This window comes from Ciona robusta, chromosome 3, assembly GCF_009617815.1.
Source record: "Ciona robusta chromosome 3, ASM961781v2".
Classification (NCBI taxonomy): domain Eukaryota; kingdom Metazoa; phylum Chordata; class Ascidiacea; order Phlebobranchia; family Cionidae; genus Ciona; species Ciona robusta.
Window position 1 is genome coordinate 1744563 of NC_143237.1, and position 26452 is coordinate 1771014.

The following is a 26452-nucleotide window of genomic DNA, read 5'->3' on the forward strand; positions in this document are numbered from 1 at the left end:
CTTCCCCCACCCTACTATAAATCCAATATTGTGGAAAATGACCTACTTTGCCCCATAAACTTTTAAACACAACGTTACATGTATACATTATTCTTTGTTTCTAAACTAAACAATTAAACTACAGCAAAAATCGCATAATAAATTGCAGTGGCAATTATCTACCGTATAACTACAGTAAAATTTTAACTGAACGAACAATTTCTTATGCTCAAGACTCGAGTAGGTGTTGTCCTTATATAAGACAGACTTGCTCGAAACTCGTGTGAGATCAACGATTGAATTATTAACTTTCATTAAAGAACGATATTCATATCGCAGAGTAATTCGTTTGTTTCATCAAAACAAATTTGACCGATTATGGAAAGTTTCGAAAAAAACATCAATCCAATCACGCTTTGACCAAAAATTAGATATATGAAGTAAGTTTTGTTTCATCAAAACAACTTTGATCGATTATAAAAAGTTTCGAAACATTAATCCAATCACGCTTTGACAAACAGTATATATATAGTAGAGTTGGGGAAGATGGGACATCTAAGCAAATACTGCCCAATATTTCCACATTAAAAATAAATAACGTTTTTTGGTTGGATACTACAAATTAATACTATAATTCTTTTATTAATTGACAACATTTTAATAAAATATTAAAACACACGAGCTGCATGGTATTTTGCGATTTCTACAACAGGTGTAAATAAATAATCCCCCACAAAATAACGTACATGGCAACTCGTAAGCTGGCACGAGGTGTTAAACCCGTGTGATAAGGTTTGTTCGAATTTCAATTGATAATTATTGTAACTAATAATAAATAACTAATAATAAAGTTTTTTGCTACAAATTTGATATTGCTACACTATTTTTCACAAAAGTGACTTCTCATAAATTATCTTTTGGTGCTAATAACTGAATTTCGAATATATTTTTCATGTAATATCTTGTTTTTATATCAGTATCTTATATTTTAATCACCCTGAGGTACAAATTATTGACTTAAAGGCAAACCTTTCAAAATTTGGCAATGCAAACATGCAAAACTACAATGTGGGGGGAAGATGGGAGCCAAATTGAAATATTTTTATATTGATAGTATTCTGCACCTTGTAGTTGACCTAACGCATTTTTACCTGCTCAAAAATGATTCTATTTAACATACGTTTATTTCATAAAATCGTGATAATACTGTCGAATAATTCTGTAACGTTATTTTTTAATCATAATTGTTAAATGGGAGTCCGAAAAAAATCGTTTGACCAAGTGTCCTATCTTCCCCCATCTTACTGTATGAAGTTAATCGATCATAGAAAAGTTTCAAAACAATAATCCAATCACGCTTTAACAAAGAGTAGATATATGACGTAAGTTGTGTTTCATAAGAACAACTTTGATTAATTATAGAAAGTTTTAGAAAAACATCAATCCAATCACGCTTTGAAAAAATTGAGACATAACGTTGGCTTGCTTTATCAAAAACCTTCGATTGATTATATTAAGTTTCGATGTAACTTCAATCCAATCACGCTTTGGCAAGAATAGTTTGATTTATGATGTAAGTTCTGTTTCATGAAACAACTTTGATCGATTATGTAGTTTCGACAAAACATCAATTTAATCAAGCTTTGATCATGGTTTATAAAAATATTTTTTATGCCTTAACAAAAAGTATTTTGATATATCACGCATAGATATTACATAATATATGTATATGTATTATCTCTTCGTCCGGCGCCGTGGGATAGTGGTTAGGGCGCCGGCCTGTAACCCAGAGGTTTGGGTTCAAGGCTCGACGCTGCTACCATTGTGGGCGTATGTGTCTTTGGGCAGGATACTTAACGGCAATTGCTCCAACCTCTGGTCACTAATGGGTTGTCTAAAATCTAAATTATCAGCCATACATAAAAAAGAAAAAAAATCCCCCCCTAAAAAAACAATCACCCACAAAGTAACATACATGGTAACTCGTAAGCTGGCACGAGGTGTTAAACCCGTGTGATAACGACTGTCGTTTTGCGGCCACGCGAGGATAAAGTAAGTTACATTCATTCTTTCATCTATGTATGACGTATGATTTCCGCTCACTCGTTGTTTGCTATCTGATTTCTATGTTACCAGTCACGTGATTACTCATAATCAGCTGATGTTTGTCAACAAAAGATAAAATTCGTCGAGTTCGTTTTGCTTTGTTGTTGTGTTTACCTTGTTGAATAGAGGTATTTTGTTTCGTAAGCAATGATAGGTTAAACATGTAAGCATAAACGGGGTTTCTCAATAAGTTAACCTGATATATATAAACATATGGACGGGATATGAAAGCGTAGAATTTCTAACAATTATTAGAAGGTTTTTGTCATAAATTGCGCGTGGGTGTTGCAATTTTATTTTCGATTTTTGCGTTTAATTGTAAAATTCAGTTACTGTTATGTTTTGAATGTTTTTTCCAGAAAACACTGTTAAGGTCAATTTATATTGTGACGTCATAAGCAGATAAAGCAAGATGCCCGGAGACCGAACTTTCAAACAAAGACGAAGCTTCGGTAAATTTTAATTTTTACAAATTCAAATAAAAAAGGTTTAACTATCATTATGGGTGAATGTATTTACAAGAACTTTCTCGAACCCAGTGGTAATGGGTTGTCTAAAATAAAAATTCCTTACAAAGTTACAAATGATATGTGGTAACTTGTAAGCGGGCATGAGGTTTATGAAATATAACACTTATGTTAAAACCACTGTTGTTTGACACCTGTGGATTAATGTGGAAAAAGTTACATTTTTTATACCTTTTGAGCATTTTTTTCACCAGTTTTATATGTTTTTAGAGGACCGAGTAAAAGATGTGAGTGAAATACGGAAGGAACATCCAAATAAAATACCAGTGAGTATCAAATGATATGTGGGTGCAAATGAAGAATCTTCCCTGCATCTTATTTGCTAACCACCAGCCACTAACACTTTATTTACACCATCCTATTCTGCTATGTACAGGAGAGTTCATCACTAGAGCCGATATTTGTACTTTTTTGATGCATTGTATTTTAGTATCATACTTAACACACAACTTTTTTTAAGAATAAGGTCTCAATCATTGGCAACTGCAAATATAACTAACAGAAAGTAATTCCTATCAAACAATTTTTTACTGTTTAGCGTTGATGTTGATAGTTTTACAATAGTAAATAAACTATTAAACTGTACCAAGTAAGATTCATTACAGTTTAATAAATAAACCAAGCTTTCGTTTTCTGATATGATCTTTGTAGATGTTTGTATTTATACCAATACATTGAAAATCCTACGTTAAGATAAAAAATATTATTTGCTCTGGTTATTTTCATTTTTTGTTATTTTAACTAAAGTTGTGTTATTTACAGGTTATTATTGAGAGATACCAAGGAGAGAAACAGTTGCCGGTGTTGGACAAAACCAAGTTCCTGGTCCCTGATCATGTTTCGATGTGTGACCTTGTGAGAATTATTAGGTAAGTTTGTATAAAAACAAATTCGATTTTGCTTCAAGGTATAAGCACCAAACCTGGGGTGGCAAGGTAGGCAGGCCCACTCCTGGATTTTTTGCTCTGCATTAATCAGTAAACATATAAACCAAAAGTTGGATTTTATTTAAAGTTATTCAACCAGCCTTGCCTCCCCTGTGTTTTTTAAAGTAAGGCTCTTATACTTAGAAGCATAGCCTATTGTTTAAATTAAACCTCAATCCATTAATTTGAGCTATACATTAGTTAATTGTTGTGTTTTAAATAAAAAATCTAAAATTTTATATGCTTAAGATCCTGTTGTTCAAGCCAGGTTTGGCCCATTACCCCCAGAAATGTAAAATATTACTGATTGGACATTTGGAAAAAATAAATTAGGTTTTATGTTTAAATATTTTCCAAAATTCATTGGATAACCTTTGTAATGTTAATATGCAGACGGAGATTACAACTGAGTCCAAGCCAAGCCTTTTTCCTTCTCGTTAACGGGCATAGCATGGTTAGTGTATCAGACGCAGTGTCAGAAATATACAGCGAACAACAAGATGAAGACGGTTTCTTATACATGACATACGCCTCACAAGAAACCTTTGGTACCTAAACTGTAAAAAAGTTTAAAAATTCAAAAACTGCCAACAAAAACAACGCAAACTCATACTTGTAAAGCTAAAATGTAAAAAAATAGCTAGTAGTGTGTGTTTGTGTATTATGTTATAACCGGTATTAACACAAACATTGAAAACAAAAAATGTTTAGTAATCAGTACAATGTAGCCTGGGGTTATATGATGATTGTTTTGTTAATTACATGTACTGGATGTGTATAACATTTTCTTTCTCGCATGAAATATCTTGTACATAATATATACATACTTGGTAATCTCCTCACTCCGAAACAGCACAGCAGCAATATAGTTAACATCATAACAACACCCACATCATCATATACTCATAGTTATGATGTCGTAGGTATGACACATTGATATTATGACTTGTGCTTTTATTACCACGTAAACACCTTTTACAGATAATTCTGTTTTAATTCATATTTTGTTGATGTTATTAAGTGTTATTGCTGGCGCACTTAAAATTGTTGTATGTAAATAAACTTATGTACTTGTATTTATGAAGTGATTGTATGATAGTATATGACATCACCTAATGCAGTACAATAAGTCACTTGTGTAACAGATAGAAAAGTAATATTGTAGGTCCTAAATAAGCTTAGTGTTTTAGTTTAGTTAAAAAGCATAAAACACTGATTGACAGCCCATATAATATAATATGACTTATATTTCAAACGTTTCAATGTAAAAACTAAGACAATGTCAGAAGTTAAAATAAAGTCAGTAAAAAATCCGCTGATAAAAATTGCATGGGACATGGTTGAGGTAAATGTGGTAATTGTGAAACCTATGCACTAATTAGGTCTAGCATGTAATCTTGATTGATAGTACTACAGATGTATGCTGCTACCATTGTGGGCGTATGTGTCTTTGGGTAAAACACTACACAGTAATTGCTTCAACCCAATTGTCCTGAATGGCTGTTTAAATTGTCAGACATACTATATACATAAAAAACTATCACACCAAAACTTAAATGATAAACATTTATTTAAATTGGGTCTGATTGTTTTTGAGAACTGACGCTTTAAAGTCTTTTTTTTCATTATCACAATGTTTACCATAATAACTTATTCAATATGATATCACAAATGAATTTCACTTTAAAATCACCCCAAAAGTTGAATGACAAACATTTATTCAATGTAAGTCTGATTTTCTTTGAGAAAGTTTTAAAGTCCTATCGTTTCATTATCCCAATGTTTACCATAATAACTTATCCAATATAATATCACAAATGAAATTGCACATTGAATTGTATTTCATACATAGAAGGCAAAGAAAGTGAAGAATTCTGTCACAGCAAATTTAAAAAGCAACACTCACAAAATGCAACTTGATTATTTGAAAAAAAATATATGTCACTACTTTTCAGCCCGCAAGACCAAAGATGGTTCTTTGATTTTGTTTGGCCAAAAATAAATCGATCAGTAAACATTTTTGACAGTTACTGCTTAGGAAAAATGTGTACAGTTTTGGAGATTGTCAAATCTTTTCTATTACTTTATGCCCAATATCTTGTACCAAAGGTTGAGAAGCACTGACATACTTATGTGAAACAAAGCATATTTAGGTGAATAAAAAACTTTATGGTCAGTTTCAATAGAAACATGACACCCCATATAAATATCAAACATAAAAGCTGTCATGTTCGTATTAAACAAAGCATATTTATCTTTGAATATTTTTTACTGTTGTTACACTAACTTTCAATAAAGCTTGTGTCATACATGGTACAGGAAATGATCTAAAGGATATTTGTTTATATACGTATGGGATGTGATGAGTTGTGTTTATATTTTGCAGGTGATCATTACAAATTGTGGCGGCATTATTACTGCTGTGTGTGTGTGTGTTCTACAAAGCTTGGTGTATATCACTGTGTAGGGCGGAAAAACTTATTTTATTAAGTGGTGCATACAATACATTAGAGCATTCACACTTGCAAGCATGGTGCGTGATATGAAATGAAAAATAATGTGAATGAAGCTACATCAGTGAAGGGGCCAAGCATGAATTGGTTAATGTACCGCTACTATATTGCACATTCAACAACATGACATTGCACAAACGTGGAGAAAACTGCAAAATGTTATTTTTGCATTTGTAAATATTAAATCAGAATGTCTGTAGTCTACCTATGTATGCTATTTCAATGTATGCTGTATGTAGCTTTAACACAACAGTTTCTACGTTAAGTGCTTTAAAAGTAGAGTTATCAAGTCAGGTGGTTAATACAGGGTAAAAGTGAAAGAAAAACTGTTTAACAACCAGAAGAATTACAAATAAACCAATACCCAGTTGATTTGACATAATCAGTTTAAAAAGATAGTTTTAAAATAAGCAGGGAACACTTGTAAGTAAATACATCACTTGCTACACACCAAGTTAGTCAACACTGGTAAACAAGGGTCACGACGAAGTGCGATTGTTGAACATCACAGGGATGGGAATGTCGTCCATGTTCGGCATCACGAGTACCTTCTATAAAGTGGGCGAAATAGTTTGTAAAAGAGAAAAAATTGCTCCAAAAATATTGACTCAATATTTTGTTTAAATATTGACTTAAAATTTTGTTTTTTCCTTTGTTTTAACACCTTCTTTAATCCATTAAAATTGACTAAAAAACTTCATTCCACACTTATGCAAAACTATCTGTCCTTTTTTGACAACAACTGTTTTTGTTTTTTGCCTCCTTATCTAAGTCTGTGATAAACTTGAAACTACTGGTTGCAATAGAAGCTTTTACTTGAACGAATTATTCTCAAATTTGGGCTTAACTTTGCCTCATAAGCAAGTTTTATTGAAAACAAAAGAATCGCTTTACTATTGTAGCACCTAGTAAACGGAAAATAAGGTTTATCCCTAAAAATGTAAACATAAGTTAAACATTTATGCTTATTTGTTAAACTTGCAAAAAATCATGGTAACTAAAATAAATATACCATCAAATGATTCAAATTTATCAACCATCAATCTTAACTCACCACGAACTCTTGCTGTAACTTGTTTTCTATCCAGTCAGTTACATGTGAGGTTCGGACAAGCCTCTCCCCAACTTGTGGGTGAGCTTTTATCACCATATTTGGTGGCTCTCGAAACCCATACCTGCAACAAACATAAGGTTGTATATAAATGAATGAATATAACTTACTTTATCCTCGCGTGGCCGGAAACGACAGCTGTTATAACACGGGTGTTCATACACCCTGTGCCAGCTTACGAGTTATCATGTATGTTACTTTGTAAGTGATTATTTTTTGAATTTTTTCATGTATGGCTGATATTCTTGACAACACATGAGTGGCCACTGGGTTGGAGCATTCGCCGTTAAGTGTCTTGCACAAGGACACATACGCCAACAATAGTAGCAGCGACGAGCCTTGAACCTATTACCTCTGCGTTAACGGCAGGCCTGCTAACCACTTTGCCACAACGACAAATATGTTGCTGCAGCCAGGTATAAGTGTGAAAGAGATCTCATGAAAATTGTTTGTTTTGTGATTTTTAAGCATCAGGGGGGAAAATCAGGGGAAAGCGCCTGCCTGTAACCCAGCAGACACATGTGTCTTTGGACAAGATACTTCACGGCAAACCCTGATTATGTCTTGTCACATGACAGACAAAACATCCGTCCTTCTGGATCACAAAACAAAAAATTCCAGAAAATCTCTTTCACGTTATACAGGGAAAAGGTATAAAAGCCATAAGTGTGCTTATACCATTAAATATGGGTAAGATCCTAGCCAAGACATAACATTGACCTGGGATTTACATGAGTGGAAAAGATGAGATTAAAGTGTCTTTCCCCACAGCAATATATATATATATATATATATATATACACGTACCATATTCTGTCAGTAGGAGGCGGTGGGATATTAATCGCGAGGACGCCACGTAGTTGCAACAACTCCACACTTAACATCATGGGTGTGTTGGAAACTGTTTCCAATTTCTTGCGGATGAATTCACTTTCTGTCGCTCTTTGAAAATACTTTGACTTTGCGATGGAATCCACGATCCGAACCCACTTCTTTGGAGGGGCAGCCCCTGCTGTGGGTGGGGTTAGGGGGTTGGGATTCCCCTTCAATATTTGGGGCCTGAAACATTTAGTTTGATGAATATTTGATTCTACAATAAGGGTAACATTACAGGTGCATAGGGTGACACGTCATCTCAGATTTTGAAACAGAGTTGACACAATGTTTTAGCACCATAGTGTTAAGCTTTTACTTTACTGGCCTATACAAACAAGCAGAGCCAAAGTACTTTGCCTTTGCTATATGTAATCAATGAAGTTCCCGAGGTTTGACAACTATTAGTGTAACTGTATTCTAACAATGTGACCCCAAACTTTGATAAAAAAATCAAAAACATGATTCCTATGAATTCTAATTATCCAGAAATTATGGGATATTATGTTTCAATGGTTGTCCATCTTAACCCCAAGTACTATACAGCAAGAATTTTTCCCAAAAAATCTGAAAACCCAAAATTGAACCCACCCATCAAATTTAGAAACAGCAGTTTGAACTTGTCCGACAATTCTTGAAACTGTCGACTCATCTTCGTCGTCAGATGACTCAGCACTATCCTCCGCGTCGCTGTCTGTGATCGCTGAAGATCCGCTCAAACTTAAAAATAACATTTTTTTTAAATTTCTATTTTTTAAATTTAGTTTTTTGAATATTTTGAAATTTAAATATTTTATTTTTTGTAAATTACTTTCATTTAACTTCTAAAATTTTGTTTTTATTTTTGAAAACTTTTTAAATTTTTGATAGGCTGCATGGTAGGACACAAGAATGTTATTACATAATACATTGCTTATCATTCAAGGTTACATTTTCATGATTTAAATTCACACATACCTGTTTTTATCAACTTTCAATACTGGTTCTTGCTTTCCAAGCTTAGTGAGAACCAGTTTTGTTTTAAGCGTCATCTGAACAGTTCCAATATAAGTCACTTCCATTTCAAGCCACAAACCCTGTAATAAAGCTTTTAATTTAAGAGCCAGATATTTTGTTAATAAATTTAAATGCAGATATCAATGGTATGTGAATCAGTAAGTGCTTCACAGATAGAAATGCATTTTGTTATAAGGCGTAGAATGCCATGGAACCTTAGACCAGAATCGACCTATTCCTTTGGGAGTTTATCACCCAACAATGTTATTAAAAAGTGCATATGATTTAATTAATTCAATTTAGAATACCAACTGATAGAGTTTATAGATACCATTAGTAAATACAATACCTGTGCATCAAGTCTAGGAAGAGATATTTGGTGAACTAATGGAACCGTACTTCCAAGATTCATCTCTGTTAGCTTCAGTTCATCCATGAAGTAAGGAAGCTGGAATAAGGTTATGGTGTTAAGGGTAATGTAAACTGTAGCACAGTGGTTAGCACGCCTGCCTCTGGTCCAGAGTTTATGGGTTCGAGGCTCATCGCTGCTACTATTGTAGGTGTATGTGTCCTTTGTTATGACACTTTAACCACAGCTGCTGGAACCCAAAAAATTTACCAACAACGTGACATACGTAATTACTTGTAAGCGAACATGAAGTTTATGAAACAGAACACCCGTTTATAACAACTGTCGTTGACCTCAGTTCTTTATCGTGAAATAAAACTTACTTTTATTTTGTCGAGTTTCTTTTGGATTTTGATTGAAAGCCACTTTGCCCACGAAGGTTGTCGAAGAAAATCAAAAGTGATCCTCCCGAGTAAAGCATTAATCCAAGCAACATCCAACCCTGGCTCCTGGATCCCAACATCCACGCTCTTCATCATAAAAGGAAGAGAAAACTTACCTTACAGTTTTAATTCAAACATGACAGCCCATGTGTAATATAATTTTCATCTCAAGCGTTTCGGTTTAAAACTAAAACCATCTTTAGCGATGTCGAAAGGTTATATAGCATTATTTTTTGTGCATGACCGAAAATTTGGACAATGCATTAGTAAGCCTTGGATTAGAGCAATTGCTGTTAAGTGTCTTGCTTAGGATACATATCTTTACTTGGGTAGCAGCAATGATCCTTGAACCCAGCATCTTTTGGTTAGGAGGCCCGACTGTGACCAATGAAAAAGTGCCAAAATAATGTTTTACTAACATTATAACATAACTTGTAGGAGCTTAATTCAAAAAAGGAAACATTTTTTATGCAAACTGTTTAAATACAAATCATGAAAATTCACCTCAATTTTAGTTGGATATTCACCTTTCCTCTGTGTGTTTTGCCACTCTGTAAAAAATAAGTAAAAAAAATAGTTTAACGCAGATCAGACTAAAAATAAAACAGTGAAAAAGAAGGGAATTAGCAGAAAAATAACAGTCATCAAAACTTGTATCCATAATCTATGGTATTTACTATTTAGCATTCAAATATGAGGAACATGAAGTTACTTGGTTTATCATCAGGCATGAGTCTTGATATATGTAAATAATAATCCTTGTACGCTCGAAGTGGATCGCTGTTAATTGTATCTACACTGCGAAGGCTTGAGGACAAGAACATTTCTGAAACAATAAAATTTAAATATCTATTAGTGAACACAAATTACCTTCAGCACATCAGTACACACAGATTTTTCTGACTATTTCTGTATAATTATTGTTTAACACTATTACTGTTAGCACACACACATTTTGGGATTTTTTCAGGTTTAAAGTTTTGTAAAGATTTTTTAGACAATTGTTTTTAGAAAACTTTTTAAGTAAAATGTTATATGCCTGCAAATATAAATACAAAAATACCATTCTATCGTTTTTAATAATAGCAAATTAAAAACTTTTTTATAAAAACAATTACAATAAATATGGCCAAATAGATACAGCTACCCACCTTCTTCATAATGATTTTCCTCAATGATTCCCCATTCATCCTCTATGTTCAACAATGGCTCATTTTCCTACAATGGGTAACAATATTTATCCAGATTATGCAAAGTTGAAGCCACCGAAGCATACTAGCTGCATGTTAAGCATGTTCAATTTAGATGTATGAAAACAGTCTCCAAAACCTAAGTTCTTAAGTACCTTACCCATATAAAATAGAACACCCATAAACATAGGTGTCTACCTTTACGACAATTAGGGTGCTTTTTTCCATTATCCCATAATACTAACTTTAATTCAGGCAATGTAACAAATTTACCGCTTACTTTGTGAATCCTAAGTACTATTTAATGTATCCATACATGTTATCATAACCTAACCCAGGGCATGCGTACCGTACATTGCATACCCACATTAGAAGTATTTGTACAAATACTTACATTGCCTTCCTTTTGATTAGGTTCAGTTTTATTCACTTTATGTCGAGCCAATGCAACGTTGATTGCTCTCTGAATTCTGGGGGTAATATAATTGATTAAATAAAGTAAATGAACTTTATTTAACTAAAAGATTATAAATATACAATTTATTCATTAGATCTTCTCTTGCTGGTCAGTGAATCTGCAAAACTATGTTTAAAAGCCTTTTAGTTGTCCAAAACCACAAAATGGGGTATTCCAATGGGACAGTTACATAAAGTTGAAATAATAATAAGTTAATTGACCTGTAAAACCATTCTTCCTTCTGTCGATCAGTTCTTCCAAACAAATACAAACATTCCATATCTTTAACGTCAACATTTTCATTCATTGTATCCTTGGCTAGATAAATAATATGGCAGTTAGAATGATGGATCTTAAACTACAGTTCATGGTTTGTAAAATGCTTGGTTAACTGGTTAGCTATTTCCATTTTTCCTAAGTACTTATTAACCTCAGCATGTTTTTGACGAATGTAGTTTTATTGCTGCCGTTATGAAACTTATGTATTTTTTTAAATGGTATGCCCCTTTAAGTAAAAGTGTCAAAAAAGATGGCTACTAAATTCTCAAATACAGTATAAATCTCAATACAATATAAAATAAACTCATATTGAGTTGTATTTAGAAAGAAAGATTTTGTATGTGTCACTTCTGAACAAATTTTAGTAGAATTGATTCACCTTGTTCATCTGTTTCCAACGATGTGGTTTTGCTTTTCATTTTGTTTTGATCTTTCACTGGAATCTCGACACAAATTGGATATTTTTTGCTCCATACTCGCTTCTTAACCAAACCTTCTGGCTTGAGGTAAACCTGGAATATTTACATTAAGAATTGGGTCTTAAAAAAGATACAGTATGGCGCCGTTGGTCAGTGGTTAGGTCTTCGCATTGTAACTGCAGGATACTGGGTCTGATGGTAGATACTGGTAGGTGTAGGTAGCCTCGTAAGTAACAAATTGATGACGCATAAGCTGATGGCAGCAGATGTGTGGGTAATGTTTAAACATGTTATTTTGGGAGGAGTTGTCTTTTTCTTTCTGTATGACTGACAATTTGGACACCCATTACGATTAGTCACCACTTTTGGGGGTTAAAGGAATTGATGTTTACGTTAAGTAAATTAATAGATTCCAAACCTTTTAAATGAGCTTGAAACCGGGGTGAAAAACATATATTGTCACCCATGTTTCAACAATTAAGGGAGCATGAAAGGGAGCATGAAAGGGAGCATGTAAGTATGTTGACTTTGTATGTTAACATTGTAAGTTTTATACAAACAGACAGAGCTAAAGTATATTGCATCCACCACATTAATCAATGAGGTTCCTTATGTTTGACAAATATCCATTATTACAGCAACTGAATGTTACGCATGAGGAACAAATAGACCAACAAACCTTGGCAAACGTGATGTCAAACAATCGTTGATGGATTACGTTGGATATTGGAATGTTTCCTTCCTTGTATGTGCTTCTACGTGAGATGTTTCTGGGGATTCAAATTATTTGAATGTAACTTATTTACCATCACATGGCAGATCAATGACAATCATTATAACACAGGTATTCTGTTTGGTGTGCACACTTCATGTCTGCTTACAAGTTACCAGGTATGTAATTTTGTGGATGTTTACTTTATTGATTTTTTAAAACTTTTTGTAACGTATAGCTGACAATTTAGACAGCTATGAAGTAACCACTCGGCTGAAGCAGTTACCGTTGACTGCCTTGCCCAAGGACTCATAAACCCATAGTAGCAGCTGCATACAAATCTACCAAGTAAATAACTTACTTTTGCGGGGTTTGTATTCTCAGTGTGTTTCCATCTAATGTAATAAACGCAGCTTGTGTATTGCTTATGTGATAAGTCTGTGGATCGTAGAAGAAAGCTTCATTCATCCAACCCTGGTTTAATGAAAACATCAACATGTTAATATGTTGTTACTGCCAGGTGTATTATAGGTGTAAAAGAAATCGCCTGTAATTGCTGGCATATGTTTTAAAAATAGACTTTTAACGGCAAACCCTGATTATGTCTTGCTGTATGGCAAATGAAAAATCCGTTAATACTTAATATCACAAAACAAACAATTTCCAAATCATTTCTTCTGCATGGGTCTGTCGAGTTAGTTTAACCCATATCAAACAATGAGTTTTCTAACCTTCAATGGTAGATTAGGGTCATATAATGTCTTTGGTATCGCATATGGTTGACTTCTGTTTATAAATAAAGGTAGGAAGGGTCTTGTTCTCTTGGATGCTGGGGCAAATACGCATAGTGCGCTTGATGTCATTATACAACCAGCCATAAAACCTGTGTATATGAATCAAATTAAATGTTGTTTTATAAAGCCACCTAGCACCGATACCCAAGATTCCATAGCATGCCTTACCCATATCAAATTAAACACAGTCCAAATAAGGATTATGATTACAGCCTGCTTTGGGCAGTAGAGCATTTTAAATGTATATAACATCAAGTTTCTAGAATGATTCCACAACAGCTGAAAGCTGCCAGGCTGACCATCAGCCACTAATAAATAACCCAAAGTTTTTTTTTATTTTCGCCTTTAATTTTCTAGGTTTAAAAGGTTTTTAAAATAATTAAATTAAAATGTTGCGTAGTAGTGCAAAGCCTTGCTTTTAAACATATGGTTAGACACCTAAATAACAAATGCAATTATCAATATTTAAATAATCAATTTTGTGAGAGAAAATTTAGCTATAAATTAATTTTTACATGGTAAAAATTAAAATCAACTTTGTTAAATCAGGGCTTCCCAAACTGCGGTCTCTAAACAAATTTTAGGTTTCGCCTAGAATATACCAATTTTATACACATTTCTGCAATTCTGCATATACTTAACCATAAATGGGCTTAAAAATGGTTTATTGACAGTTTATAATTGTTTTAAGATGATTAAAAGCAGTTGCAATAAAAAAATGTTTGGGAAGCCTGCCGTTAAAAATTTGGGAAGCCTGATGTTAAGGTAGAAATAGTTCTTACTTCGAACAATAGTAACAATGGTTGCAGGGATTGGAAACATGAGATAAAAGTAAACAATACACCAGATGGTCAGTAACACTAGCACTGGTGGTGGTTCAACTGCTTTTATGATCTCATTCTCATCTTCAACCATGAGAGATGGCTTTGTTACGTTGTTGTTGCTGTTGGAAGTGACAAACATTAGTTACCAAAACTGAGAAAAACCTAAAAACATTTTTTATATTAAAAAATAAACTTAAAAAAAAAATTAACAAAAAATATTATTCTTTTTAAACAAACAGGAAATTTGCTTAAATGGTAAGGGTTTTTGCATAACAACAACTGTTTAGGTAGAAAATTAAACACCTAAACATCAAATTAACAAATAAGGTTCCTATGATTGGCATCTATGTGTGAACTTTATTTTAACAGTCTCATTAAAAGTTTAAAAAGGTGACACTTGTGTAAAATAGAGATTGAAGAACTTACTTGATTGAGTAAGATTCCAGAAGGTTTGGATCACTTTCTTCGCTCGCTGTCATCGTGTCGACTTCTTGAAGTTCTTTACTTAAACTTGAAGCTTCATCTAAACTGTGTCGTCGACCAAGAAGTGAAGAAAGGCTTACCGCGAATGATTGTTTATAACTGCATCAAATGTTTTGATAGTTAAGTTTAGAAAATATTTAAAAATGAATGAATCTGATTTATCCAAGCAGAGCTGTATTAATGGAAGGAAAGGAAACTGTAAGGAACTGCAAGGAAAGAAACACTTGAAATGCGTTTGCAAAAACAAAACAGAATTAACAAATGCTAATAACATTTAAATTTAAGTCAATATTTTGATCACCAAATTTATAATACTTTAAAGAATAAATGAGCCATACATGTTTCAATGGGGATTGAATTAAAAAAATCTACAAAGTTGGTCTTGAATAAGCAGTGATTTAGTGATCTGTTCTACATAGGTGCCATGCAGCCAGACAGGCAAGGATTTTTTTTTAAATTTAGTGATCACTCTAGTTTGTATTCTCTTTTCTTTATTGTGGCATTCTATAGTGACAATGGTTCATAAACTTTATGAACCATATGTTAAAAACTACAGAATGAACAAATAATTTCCCTCTTTTTCCAAATGTTTCCGTCTATTACTTAAAGACGACACATCCCCGCAGAAAAGAGGGATTCATGTTTTTAAACGAGGTGTATGCTAAAATTAACTACTGTTACACCTGTGACCATTAATGTGATATTCCAAATTGTAAACGTCACAATATAATAATTAGCAAGCCAAACTGACATAATGACACCCAATAAAATAATTTATTCAATTCCTCACTAATTGGTGATTAATGAGATCCAAAAGCAAGTAATTAGATTCCCACCTGCTGGTTTCGGTTGCTTTCCTTTGTTGAGATGGAGAATCAGATTGTCGGTAGAATTCAACCTTAGGCGATTGATCACTGTCAATTGCTGTGGAAAGTTTTGTGGGAACATTAATAGAAAAACTGTAAAGGTTGCTTTGCAGCTTTAATTTTCCTGAGTTTATTTGGGAAAGAATAAAATTTGAATTGTATTCGTGATACTTCACACTTTTATAATAGGAAACATTTGAAATTGATTTTAACGTTGGGAATGATGGCAATATTACTAAAATAAGATAAATAGTGGCAAAACTGTTCTTATAAAAGGTGTTTGTGGCAATTAACTAACATCTAATTATTTAGAACAAAAACCAAACCATCTTAGCACAAAAAGAATTCACCAGATCCCTTGTGTAATATTGTACGTCCCATAAATTATTCATGTTATAACATGACACAGGACAATTCAACACAAAAAGGAGGAATATGTGGATTGCTGCTCTTTAAAACATATTATGTATGAATTCAAGCTATATGCTGATATATTTAACTAATTCAAACCCTAGAACATTTATTTTAAATAACATATCTATGTATGAAGTCACATACATTATGAGCAAAATTTAACTAACAAAACATAATTTATCTCTTAAAAAACGATAGCAAAGATCATGTTATTTAAAGAAGGAATAGAAGGGAATCAACAGCAAAACAACAGTCATTAAAACACGCTGCAGTTGAAAAAAGTGTGGAAAAGAATGTCAACTAAAAAGTCATAATAGCAATATTGGCAACATAACAGCAATATAGGTTACTTGTGATATATGTTAATAAACTTGATACAAACATACAGTATATCACTGTGAAGCGATAAATTTTGTGAATCTGGTCCTGACCTACTGATCATAAAGATGAACAAGTGCTACCAAATTTTTAACAGTCAAAAATCAAAACTAAGAGACTTATGATGCCATTTTAGGCAAAATATATATCTTACAGAATATATGCTTATGATATTTGTTAATAGTTGGTATATTATTATTACCCGATGAACTTGTGAAAGAACGGTGGCGTGTTGCTCTCTTGCTTGCAGTTTCCTGGATAAAACATCAAATTAAGTGGACATTTTTTAAAACACAACAAAAATTCTACACAAAAATGCTCAAATTCGATAAAATACTTAGATAAAATACGACTTTAATATTTCCAAAAATATAAAATTATATCCTGCTGCTATCATCATAGTCTCATGCATGATGTGTCGCTGGCAAAATACTTTCTAACACTAATTTTATTAAATACTATAACACAATGAAATCTTCTGCATGGTAGATAATATTTTAAAGTTGGTTAAATAAATTTAAAACATATATTGCTTTATTTTCCAGAAGATCATTTCTTGCCAAACTCTTATCACATTTCAAAAATATAGAAACTCACAAAATGCATCTCTTCCAATTCTTTCCTCAGCTCATCTTCCTCTTTCTTCTTGTTGAGGAGGATTTGAAGAGGATCGGAAACTTTCTCTTTAAACCCATGGAGGAAAGAGCTGACCTCCGTGTCCGCTTTTACCTCTTCTAAATTCTCTGCTTCAATCTAGGAAAAAGTATAAAAAAAAATATTAACTATTATTGTAAAGGTCTGGACTTTTTCTTATTAATTCTGTCTCTAAAGGGGATTCATTATCCATATTATGGTTATAACCCCCATATAATAGGCTCAGATCAAAGGGAAAAGATACCTTAATCAGTCCAGTTTTTACATTTTATACAAATAGTCCAGTTTTTACATTTTATACAAAATATAGAAGACTGGAAAAAATCATTTTTTCCCTAATTCTGACTTTGAATGGGATCAATAACCAACACACAAGACTGAAGTTTAGTTCGAGGAAAAAACAAACACTTGTTTCAGACTGGAGAGGAAAGATACCTTGATCAATCCCTCCGAGGACTTTGTAAAGTTAGGAGGTGGAGGTCTTGGAGGGGGTTTGGTGACTTCTGGCTCTGTAGATGTAGCGAGCAATCCTTGGTTGTGTCCCGTGTCTAAACTTGTGGATTGTGTGAGGGATCGAACACCATCTGATGCTAAATGGAAAATATGTGATATATTGACATGAACCTTGCTTTATACTGGCTAAACTCTGCTCCATATTATACCAGGATATTCAATGCAGAAATACTATGAAAACTATATGGCTTAATATGAAGAAGAGAAGCAAAGTTTTTACTGTGGAACCTTTTTGCGGTTTTGTCAAAAAGGAAAAGAAAAAGGAATGCAGGGATTGTGGGTCGACTCCTACTGCATGAGCAACTTTGTAATATATTGTATGGTTTTATTAAGGATGGAAAAAAAAAGATTTAGGCCGGAGTGGACCCATTACCTCAGTATAAAATACAAGAGGAAAATAATTCAAATTCCATACCTTAGTTTTAAATACAATTGGATATAGCAAATATTTTTTAACACTATAATTACTAGTTGATAATTTAACAAAATAACAAGACTATACTTCTGTGGTGAGATATAATGTTAACATTACCAGTGTGTATATTACATTACAGAATCATAACACTAAATAATTCAACATAATACCAATACTAACAAAGCTGTGCGCATTATTACAACAATATTTTGACAAATATAACAAGAGTCAAGCCAAAATCAGTTTGAGTAAGAGTAACTACTTATGGAATGAAAGCACAAGCCAATAAGATTAAATGCAGCAGCTTATGTTATAGTGGGATTAACTTAACAACTATATAATGAGGTCCTAATATGAAGGTTTTTAAAACAGGTCTTTTGGAGTTTATTAGACAATTAATGTACCAATGTTTCGACACCATATCTAGGAATTAGTATTTTGTGCTGTTGAATGAAATTCACCAAGATGAAGACAACTGGTATTAGACGTTAACATTGGCACCAAAACAAATTTTATAAGATCATTTTTTATAAAACAAGTGTAATGTGCCTGACAGTCTTTTTATACATAGTAGGATGGGGGAAGATGGGACACCATTCTCTTTTCCATCCGATTTAGTAGTAAACAAAAAAACATTCAAAGATTTATAGAACTGTATCCTCCGACTCCCATAGACTGTTGTTAATTGTTTAAAACACGATCAGGTCTCAGAAAACTTGAATATTATGTGCCAAAGGCATCCTGTCCTCCCCGCCCTAATATATTAGAAATATTAATATCATTATCAACAAACCTTGCTTTTTAAGATTGGAGAGTATTTTTCCTCGATTTAACCACATTGCTGATGCTGTGCTGTAGTATCCAGTGGCTGTTGGTTCGCTCCCCCCATCTGTGTCCTCTACCCTGGGCATTATATCGCGGATGCGGCCAACGGATGATCCTCTTACTTTAGATAATCTGGTCAAGAAAGGTTGAGGTTTGTTACAAATCACTATCCTTGCTTATTTCTTGCAGTATCTTAAGATATAACTATCTGAGGTAATAGAACAACTTTTAAATAAAAGTCATTAATAATGATATAAACCCTTGGTAACACCAAGCTAATAACTCAATAATATAAAACAATTAAACTGAAAATTAAAGTTGTGCTAAGCTTTGAACAAGCAGGCTGCTGGATAGGAAACTGAACTGAATAATATACTATTTCAAATGCTGCCTTGCGCTTTATATTAAACACAGACAAGTAATTTCCTTTTCATTCTGATAGACCGAAATAGACCGTGGTTACGATAGAAGCGCGAGTCTTGTATTATAAACAAACGAGCGTTGCGTGGTGTGGAACGCCAACAATATATTGATCTATAGTGGGATCAAAATTAATCTGACAACCACCTTACGGCTGCTTATCAGATCGAATACGACGAACACCCACGTGGCTCTGCATCTGTACAATTGCAATTTCTTGTATTTTATATTTAGAACGCTTACGGTTTGACATTTGCTTGTTCTTGCTACGCGTATCTGTCCTTGAGCAAGACAATATAACGACAATAGCTCCAACCTAGTGGTCGATTATGGGCTGTCGAAGTTGTCAGCCATGCAATAACAAAAACATACACCCAGAGTTATATACGTGGACACGTGTTAACTCGTATAAGCAGAACTGCGGAAGGTATATGAAACAGAACACTCGTGCATAACCACTGTTGTTGCTGCAACGCGAGTACTAACAAGTTACATTCATTCATTGTAAATCTGCTACTACTAAAGGAACTCATTTGTCATTCGATGTCGTTTTCTTCAAGTAGCAAAACTGAAGGGTGACTGATGAAAGATCAATTATAACGACGGTGGTTGACATCAAATTGCATCGATCGAATTGCAAGTCAAAATACATCGTGAATTTAACGAAGTAAAATAGAACACCACACAACGTTTGGTACATATTTCGGTCGCAAACAAGTGTATATGAACGACCCTTTTACAGTATAATTGCAACTTACATAACACTCAGTATGCAGCATATAAAATGGTTAACGCGCCGTCTGCCTATTAGTATTAACAGGTTCACAATCACGGTACGCATGGGGCATAGTATAACATTTCGTAGATTAGGGGAACATGGGACACATTTTCATTCTATTTTCGTGTCTCATTTGGCAATAAACAAAACCATCAAGTATTATAAAATCGTATCTGCACGAGTCACGATTCCCATAGACGAAAGACCGTTGTTATTTGTGTAAAACACGATCAGGATATTTGTATATTATGCGCGAAAGGTGATCCGTCTTTTCCCACCCTACTATATAATCTCTTTATTTATCTCTTCGAGAATGATAGCGAAGGTCAAGTTATGAAACAACTAATAAAGAGGACCAACAGCAAAACGAATGTCGTTACAGTCGTTAAAACACGCTTACGAGTAAAAGGTGTGGGAAAGACGTCAGTTAAAAAGCTTGGCTGTTGAATCTCACATACAAGAGAATCCCAACAGCTTTACGATTCCCATGAAATCCAACTATTTCGTTCGCCATACAGTAGTGATAGGAAATAAATCCAGAATACCTACTTTAATATCAATACGGCGGCAATGGGTTTCGATGTATGATAAAGTCACGATTAGCGATCGTGTTATTTTATAAGAAATGTTTACAAAAGATTGAACCACTGAATGATTCATAAATATAAAACTTACGCAATGGGTTAAATTGAATGAACAATGGACAGTGATAATTCGAATAAATTAAACATTTGTAAATATGTTGTGATTTGGACTGCAACAACGTTCAGTTTAAACGACCTGACCTAGGCCACGTGTCGACCTAAACCGATAAGACGCGCCTTTGATAAAAAGAAATAAAACATAATGGCAAGTGCTTTGATTAAACTTCTTTGTACTGTTTAAACAATGTAATTTCCCACAGTCTACCGACATGGAAATATAAGACCAAGTTTCAACCGGGAAAAACATTTTTGACAATGTATGCCTGCCGGTTCTTTGTTGCGAAGCAGGAAAACCGAAACCGGCGAAACGTAATCTGTATATTTGGCAGCAGCTTGAAAAACACGTTTACCGGAAAATATGATATTTTTGCCTATATTTTAACAACGCGATTTGAACGAAAATCAATAATAAAGGTGAAAAGGCGCAGTCGCGTTGTTATGGAACACAGTAATGACGTATAGGGGGAAGTATGTCTTTAATTTATCAAAACAAAAGTTATTCCATGTGATAAACATGTTTTGACACCGGCCGGTCACAATAGCAGATAAATATGATACCCTATGATACCATGCTACTTTATAGCTGTCGAACAATTATGTTGTGATGTAAGGAATTCGCACGCAAAGAAAAGACAATTGTTCATTTTCTCCTAGGTTTATTCTTACCGGTGTATATTGTCGATCGAGAAACATGCTGTAGTTATGAGACGAGCGATCTGAATTGGTAACTATTTCGCAATATAAAGCGGGCATTTACCTAAAACTATAGTCGGGTAAACATGTTTGTTTAAAGCCGGCCGGCTCTTTTGCACTGAAGCGTGCAAATACACCCTAAATTTAGACCTGGCAAATGAAAAAAAACATGTTTTTTAGTAGGAACGCCTACGTTCCTTCAGTAAAAAGAGTTCGATACAATGAACAGACAACTTTTGTTGGGAAATAACAGGGGAAGTACCAGGTAACAGCAGATTGCACCATTTCCGTAGGCTTGAAGAAGGCGAATATTAAGGAACAAACAATCCCTGAAGGTTTAAAAGGTGGTTGTATACAATGACGAATCCGCTTTTGGGCTAGTTAGTTTTATTTCAAGTTTCAGATATGCAGAAAGACACCACAACAACCTCGTTTTTTATTACCATTTGCATAGTGATTTTTGTAAGCCATGTTTGCACAGCCATTCCTGTCAGCAAGCAGACCAATGTAACACAACCTGATATCCAAAGGTAAGTTTGTATTTAACTTAACTGTATTGGTATTGACATATTTAACTTGATTTTAAAATCTAATATTGAAAGGGACCTCCTAGTCCTACTCCTAATTAACATGATTGTGTGACTTATTCAGTGATGATAAGGAACCATCATTCAGCTACAACTACCATGACGGCCAAGTTTTCAATCTAGACGTGCCTTCAAACAAAGAAGATTTAGTCGATAAATCATATTTTTCAACTCCTAGCTTCTACAGAAAGGTGTCACAAGTTGTTCAGGTAAAACATAATTATTTAGATTTTTCTTGTTTAAATGGAAAATGAATATAAAGCATGGTACCTGTACATTCACCCTTGGCCTTACATTCATAGCACATTGTTTAAAATATAAACCCATTGTTAAAGTTACCAACTGAGTAAACCTATGGAACTAACTAAGACTATCCATACAGTTTGTGGTTGCTGACTGGCCGTAAGTTACCAGCTAGTTAAACACATATCCAACACCACTAGCCAAACTAAACATCTTTAAATTGTATGATTAGAAAAAAAGTTTTAATACACCAACCCAAAAACTGATTCATCATTTCTCTTTTTTCTATCATCCTTCTCTTAAAAGGCAAACTGTTTTTATCACCAGAATAGTACAGCTGCAGATCTTAAATGTGCCATTAAACATGGTAGGTATTTCATTCAAGACCTTCAAGGTGGTTTGAGTTGTGTTCATTGCAATGAATACTGTGAGAATCCCGTAGATGGAATGAAAAAGCTATGCAAGAATCACTGCAACGGTGAGCCTAAATATTATGTTTAGATACATTTGTACAATGATGGTTCCATCATGCTTTTGGCACTTGGCAGTGGCACAGGTTTATACCATTTCAGGGTTGCGAGATCGCGACAATAAAATGTGTTAGCTAGGTTTTGATTTGTTTAGGAATATTTTAGGAAAAATTGCTTTAATATTTGGAAGAGTTGCTGCCCCTTTCAAAGTTGTTGGGATAGGCTTGCATACCCTACTCTGCAGTCTGCACCATATAAATCGACGCTATTTCGACTGGGTCTGTGTGTACATTATGTTACGTAACAACAAATATTTCCTAGACTTCATGGAGCGAATGATAACAAACAAGGAAATGCAGGAATTGCATCATGAAAACAAGGTACTTGAACCAAAGTATAAGTAGAGACACAAAAATTCAATACTGTTTGTTTTGTTTCAGAAATTAAGAAGTGAACTGAAAACCAGCAATGCAATAGCAATAATGAGCATAATGATGTCCATAATCACCTTCATTGGTTGCGCAATAATCATGTGTTACATGAGATATCATCTTCACCAAAAGTATGTGGTTTATAAAACAGATGATATTCACAACACAGTATAATATTGGCCTGAACATAGCTATCTGTTAGCCTAGCTACATGTAATGTTAAGGTACATTGTGACATGCCCCTTATGCTGTAAGTAACTTCAAATAACCACTAACGTCCATAAATCTAGTTACAATATCACAGTTGTACTGTATTGTCTAGTAAATGAAAAAACAAAGTCAAAAAGAGTGCTTTGCAACTAATGACCTATTTTTAAAAAAATTTTAGCTACCAGCACCGTTATCATCGTTGCCCCGATCCAAAAGGAAACCAGGTAACAGATGATACAGCCGGGGAAGACAGTATTCAATATGGACCAGCATTTCAAGCCACAGATCACAATGAAGCGGAGGGTAGTGGTTTATTTGCGTGGTGCCGCCGATTTTACAATTGTGCTACAACTAACTAAGATGGAATTTAAATGACATTTAAAATGGGACATTTCAAAATTGTTGCTTAAAAATAAAATGGTACACACAACTTTTTTTACTATCTCAACTGTTTTTATTTTTCTGGAAAAACTAACTACCATTTCATTCCTACGTTTAGGCAACAGTAATATTGCATAAAATCTACTGTGGTTTGCAACTTCCAAATATTTTGTTTAAATGTCATTCACCGACAACCTGAACTGGGCGTTGAACCATTGCTACACAAATAAAGCCACAGCAAATTTATAAAACAAGTGTGATATACCACCCGGTAGGAAACAGTTTATAGGGTATGCTATATAATTAATAATATATATCAATTATGCATAATTGCATATATATATATATATACATATACATATATACAACAATAATATATTTCAATTTTCAAATTAAATAATTAAACGAGATTCGCATTACGAGAAGGGCACTGGAATACTTTGGAACTACATGAATAGTTTAATAAATAAACACATAAGTTATAGATGGGGGGTTATCAATAATTATGCATTTGGTGTCCATGTGTTATTTAAAATATTTTGCTGAATTTGAACTTTCGACGTTTAGCCATGAATTACATGTACAAAGTATCAATTACTTTCCAATTCTAAATTAAGTAAACTAAGAAAACATAATTAATAACAGTTGTAGAGGGTGTGTTGATTACTTTAGGTCTGTCTTGTAAAGTTGTAACAAATATAATTATGTTTTATACGAATATGATTGCAACTGCTAATTACATGACTTTCAGAAGACATTTAAACTATCAGTATGCCGTAAAAACAAAAACTTCTCTATTTGCAACTAAACGTATGCTGAAAGTTTCATGCAGAAACTGTGAAATAACAGAACATAATTGGCTGCATGATAAAAAATTTATGGAAGCAGATGTTGCCAAACAGCAAACACACATTCTTATTCTCAGTAATTCAGTCTAGGTCTATGACGCCTGTTTTAAAGTTTACTAAATATCTTACAGTTTTTCCACACAACACCAAACACCTTACGAATTTCAGTTATTGTTGCAAAAAACAATATTCAAACTTACTGTTTTTCTATTTTAATATATACATAGTATATTGCTAATGCTATTGCTATATAACATTCAGGATAGGGTTGTAAAAGAATAAATAAAGTTATTAATATAAAATATTAGCGTATTGTCAGAAATTTGTTAGCAAACTCACACCAATATACAACTGCCTTGAAGGAATTGTGAAACAAAGAGCATTATTCCGTGTATAAACCAGGCAATCACAAAATGCTAGGCAATATACGAAAACGTTTTCTGCCTTCTTCAATAAACTTAACTAGATCTTTATCAAGAATTCTCACTTTTCTATTATGATCAGGTAAATCAACTTAATGTTACTTACTACTTACTAGTTTATCAACAAACCAAAATTAACAAGAACTAAGAGTTGGGTAACCAATAATAGTTAGAGATTAGTAGCGCTTTTTCCACTCAAAAGACTTTCTTATGTGTAGCTTACTCTACGTTGCTGCAGCCGATAAACATTGAACAAGTAAATATAAAATAATTCAACCTACATTGGCTTCCTGTATCTATACTGTGGTGATCCTTCCAATCCTGCATCCAGTTCTAATGAAGAGGAAGATGAATTTGATGAACTTCTGTTTAGAGGATGATGCTCAACTACCTCAGATTTAACCTGTGTCAAATAATAATATAAAGACAGTTAAAAAACTGTTGAAATGTTATAAAGGTATTGGGTGGATTATTAACATAAAATAAAATATATTTATCCATGAACACAGTAGCGAAGATCAAATTAACCAAAAAAATGAAAAGAAAGAAGTTAGGGACAAAGCTACAGATTTTAAAAACACAATATAGGTAAATAAAATACTACTTGAGTAAAATGTCAGATAAGTGGCTGCTGAACCCAGCATCACAGTATAAATTAAGTCTTACTGAGTTGAATAAAACAATTGAAACTGTAATTGGTAAAAGTGTGAAGATACATTAGTGATAATATACCTGAGGATGTGGCGATTTTTGGTGTTCACGAGAATTTGCATCTTTCACCAAGCTTGTATCTGCTGATGATTCAATAACTTTTGGGATTGGATTCGATTTGGCTTCACCAGTCAAATTAGAAATTGTAGTGTCTGTTCCAGCTTTTTGAATGGAAATCTGTAATGGCTTATCTTTATATATCTTGTTCTCATCTTCAATATTGTATTCATCCGAATCCGAATCAGCCAATTGTGCGAATGATTTCATCGAGACAGTTTTAGCTTTGGAGCTCATTGTTCCACGTTGTAAAACACACAAAATATTTACTATACACCTACATTTTGCTATAGCCTACTATTTAATAAGGAATATGCCATGAAAACGGTTAGAATACTGCACAACAACACACACTGGTACGTTTCCATGGTCATGCTTATAGTAGTGGCTAGTGGGCCTAGTGAACTGCACTATAAATACTTTTAATAGGAAGTATTTGAAAATATGTTTG

General features: G+C 33.5%; 3 protein-coding genes across 3 annotated transcripts; 2 read left to right on the forward strand and 1 right to left on the reverse strand.

Annotated features, from left to right (window-relative positions):
• Positions 1-2377: 2377 nt before the first annotated feature.
• Positions 2378-4614, forward strand: LOC149737556 (microtubule-associated protein 1 light chain 3 beta-like). The gene is made up of 4 exons (XM_089873805.1): positions 2378-2537; positions 2823-2878; positions 3375-3481; positions 3932-4614. The coding sequence occupies exons 1-4, from the start codon at positions 2498-2500 to the stop codon at positions 4092-4094; spliced, it is 366 nt and encodes a 121-aa protein (XP_089729931.1). The 5' UTR covers positions 2378-2497; the 3' UTR covers positions 4095-4614.
• Positions 4615-5361: 747 nt separating this feature from the next.
• On the reverse strand, positions 5362-26328 carry LOC149737557 (testis-expressed protein 2-like). Its single transcript, XM_089873773.1, has 25 exons — positions 25966-26328; positions 25515-25636; positions 19015-19178; positions 17729-17883; positions 17237-17392; positions 16842-16893; positions 15818-15905; positions 14925-15080; positions 14457-14617; positions 13612-13763; positions 13242-13354; positions 12848-12938; positions 12129-12261; positions 11692-11788; positions 11408-11483; positions 10975-11041; positions 10536-10649; positions 10328-10374; positions 9764-9910; positions 9381-9479; positions 8993-9111; positions 8627-8755; positions 7970-8221; positions 7106-7226; positions 5362-6602 (listed from the first exon to the last, which is right to left on the reverse strand). The coding sequence occupies exons 1-25, from the start codon at positions 26236-26238 to the stop codon at positions 6531-6533; spliced, it is 3156 nt and encodes a 1051-aa protein (XP_089729899.1). The 5' UTR covers positions 26239-26328; the 3' UTR covers positions 5362-6530.
• Positions 21896-24217, forward strand: LOC149737558 (uncharacterized). Its single transcript, XM_089873798.1, has 6 exons — positions 21896-22171; positions 22293-22437; positions 22799-22949; positions 23263-23321; positions 23382-23503; positions 23761-24217. Exons 1-6 carry the CDS (start codon positions 22047-22049, stop codon positions 23939-23941), a joined length of 783 nt encoding a protein of 260 aa, XP_089729924.1. The 5' UTR covers positions 21896-22046; the 3' UTR covers positions 23942-24217.
• Positions 26329-26452: the final 124 nt, after the last annotated feature.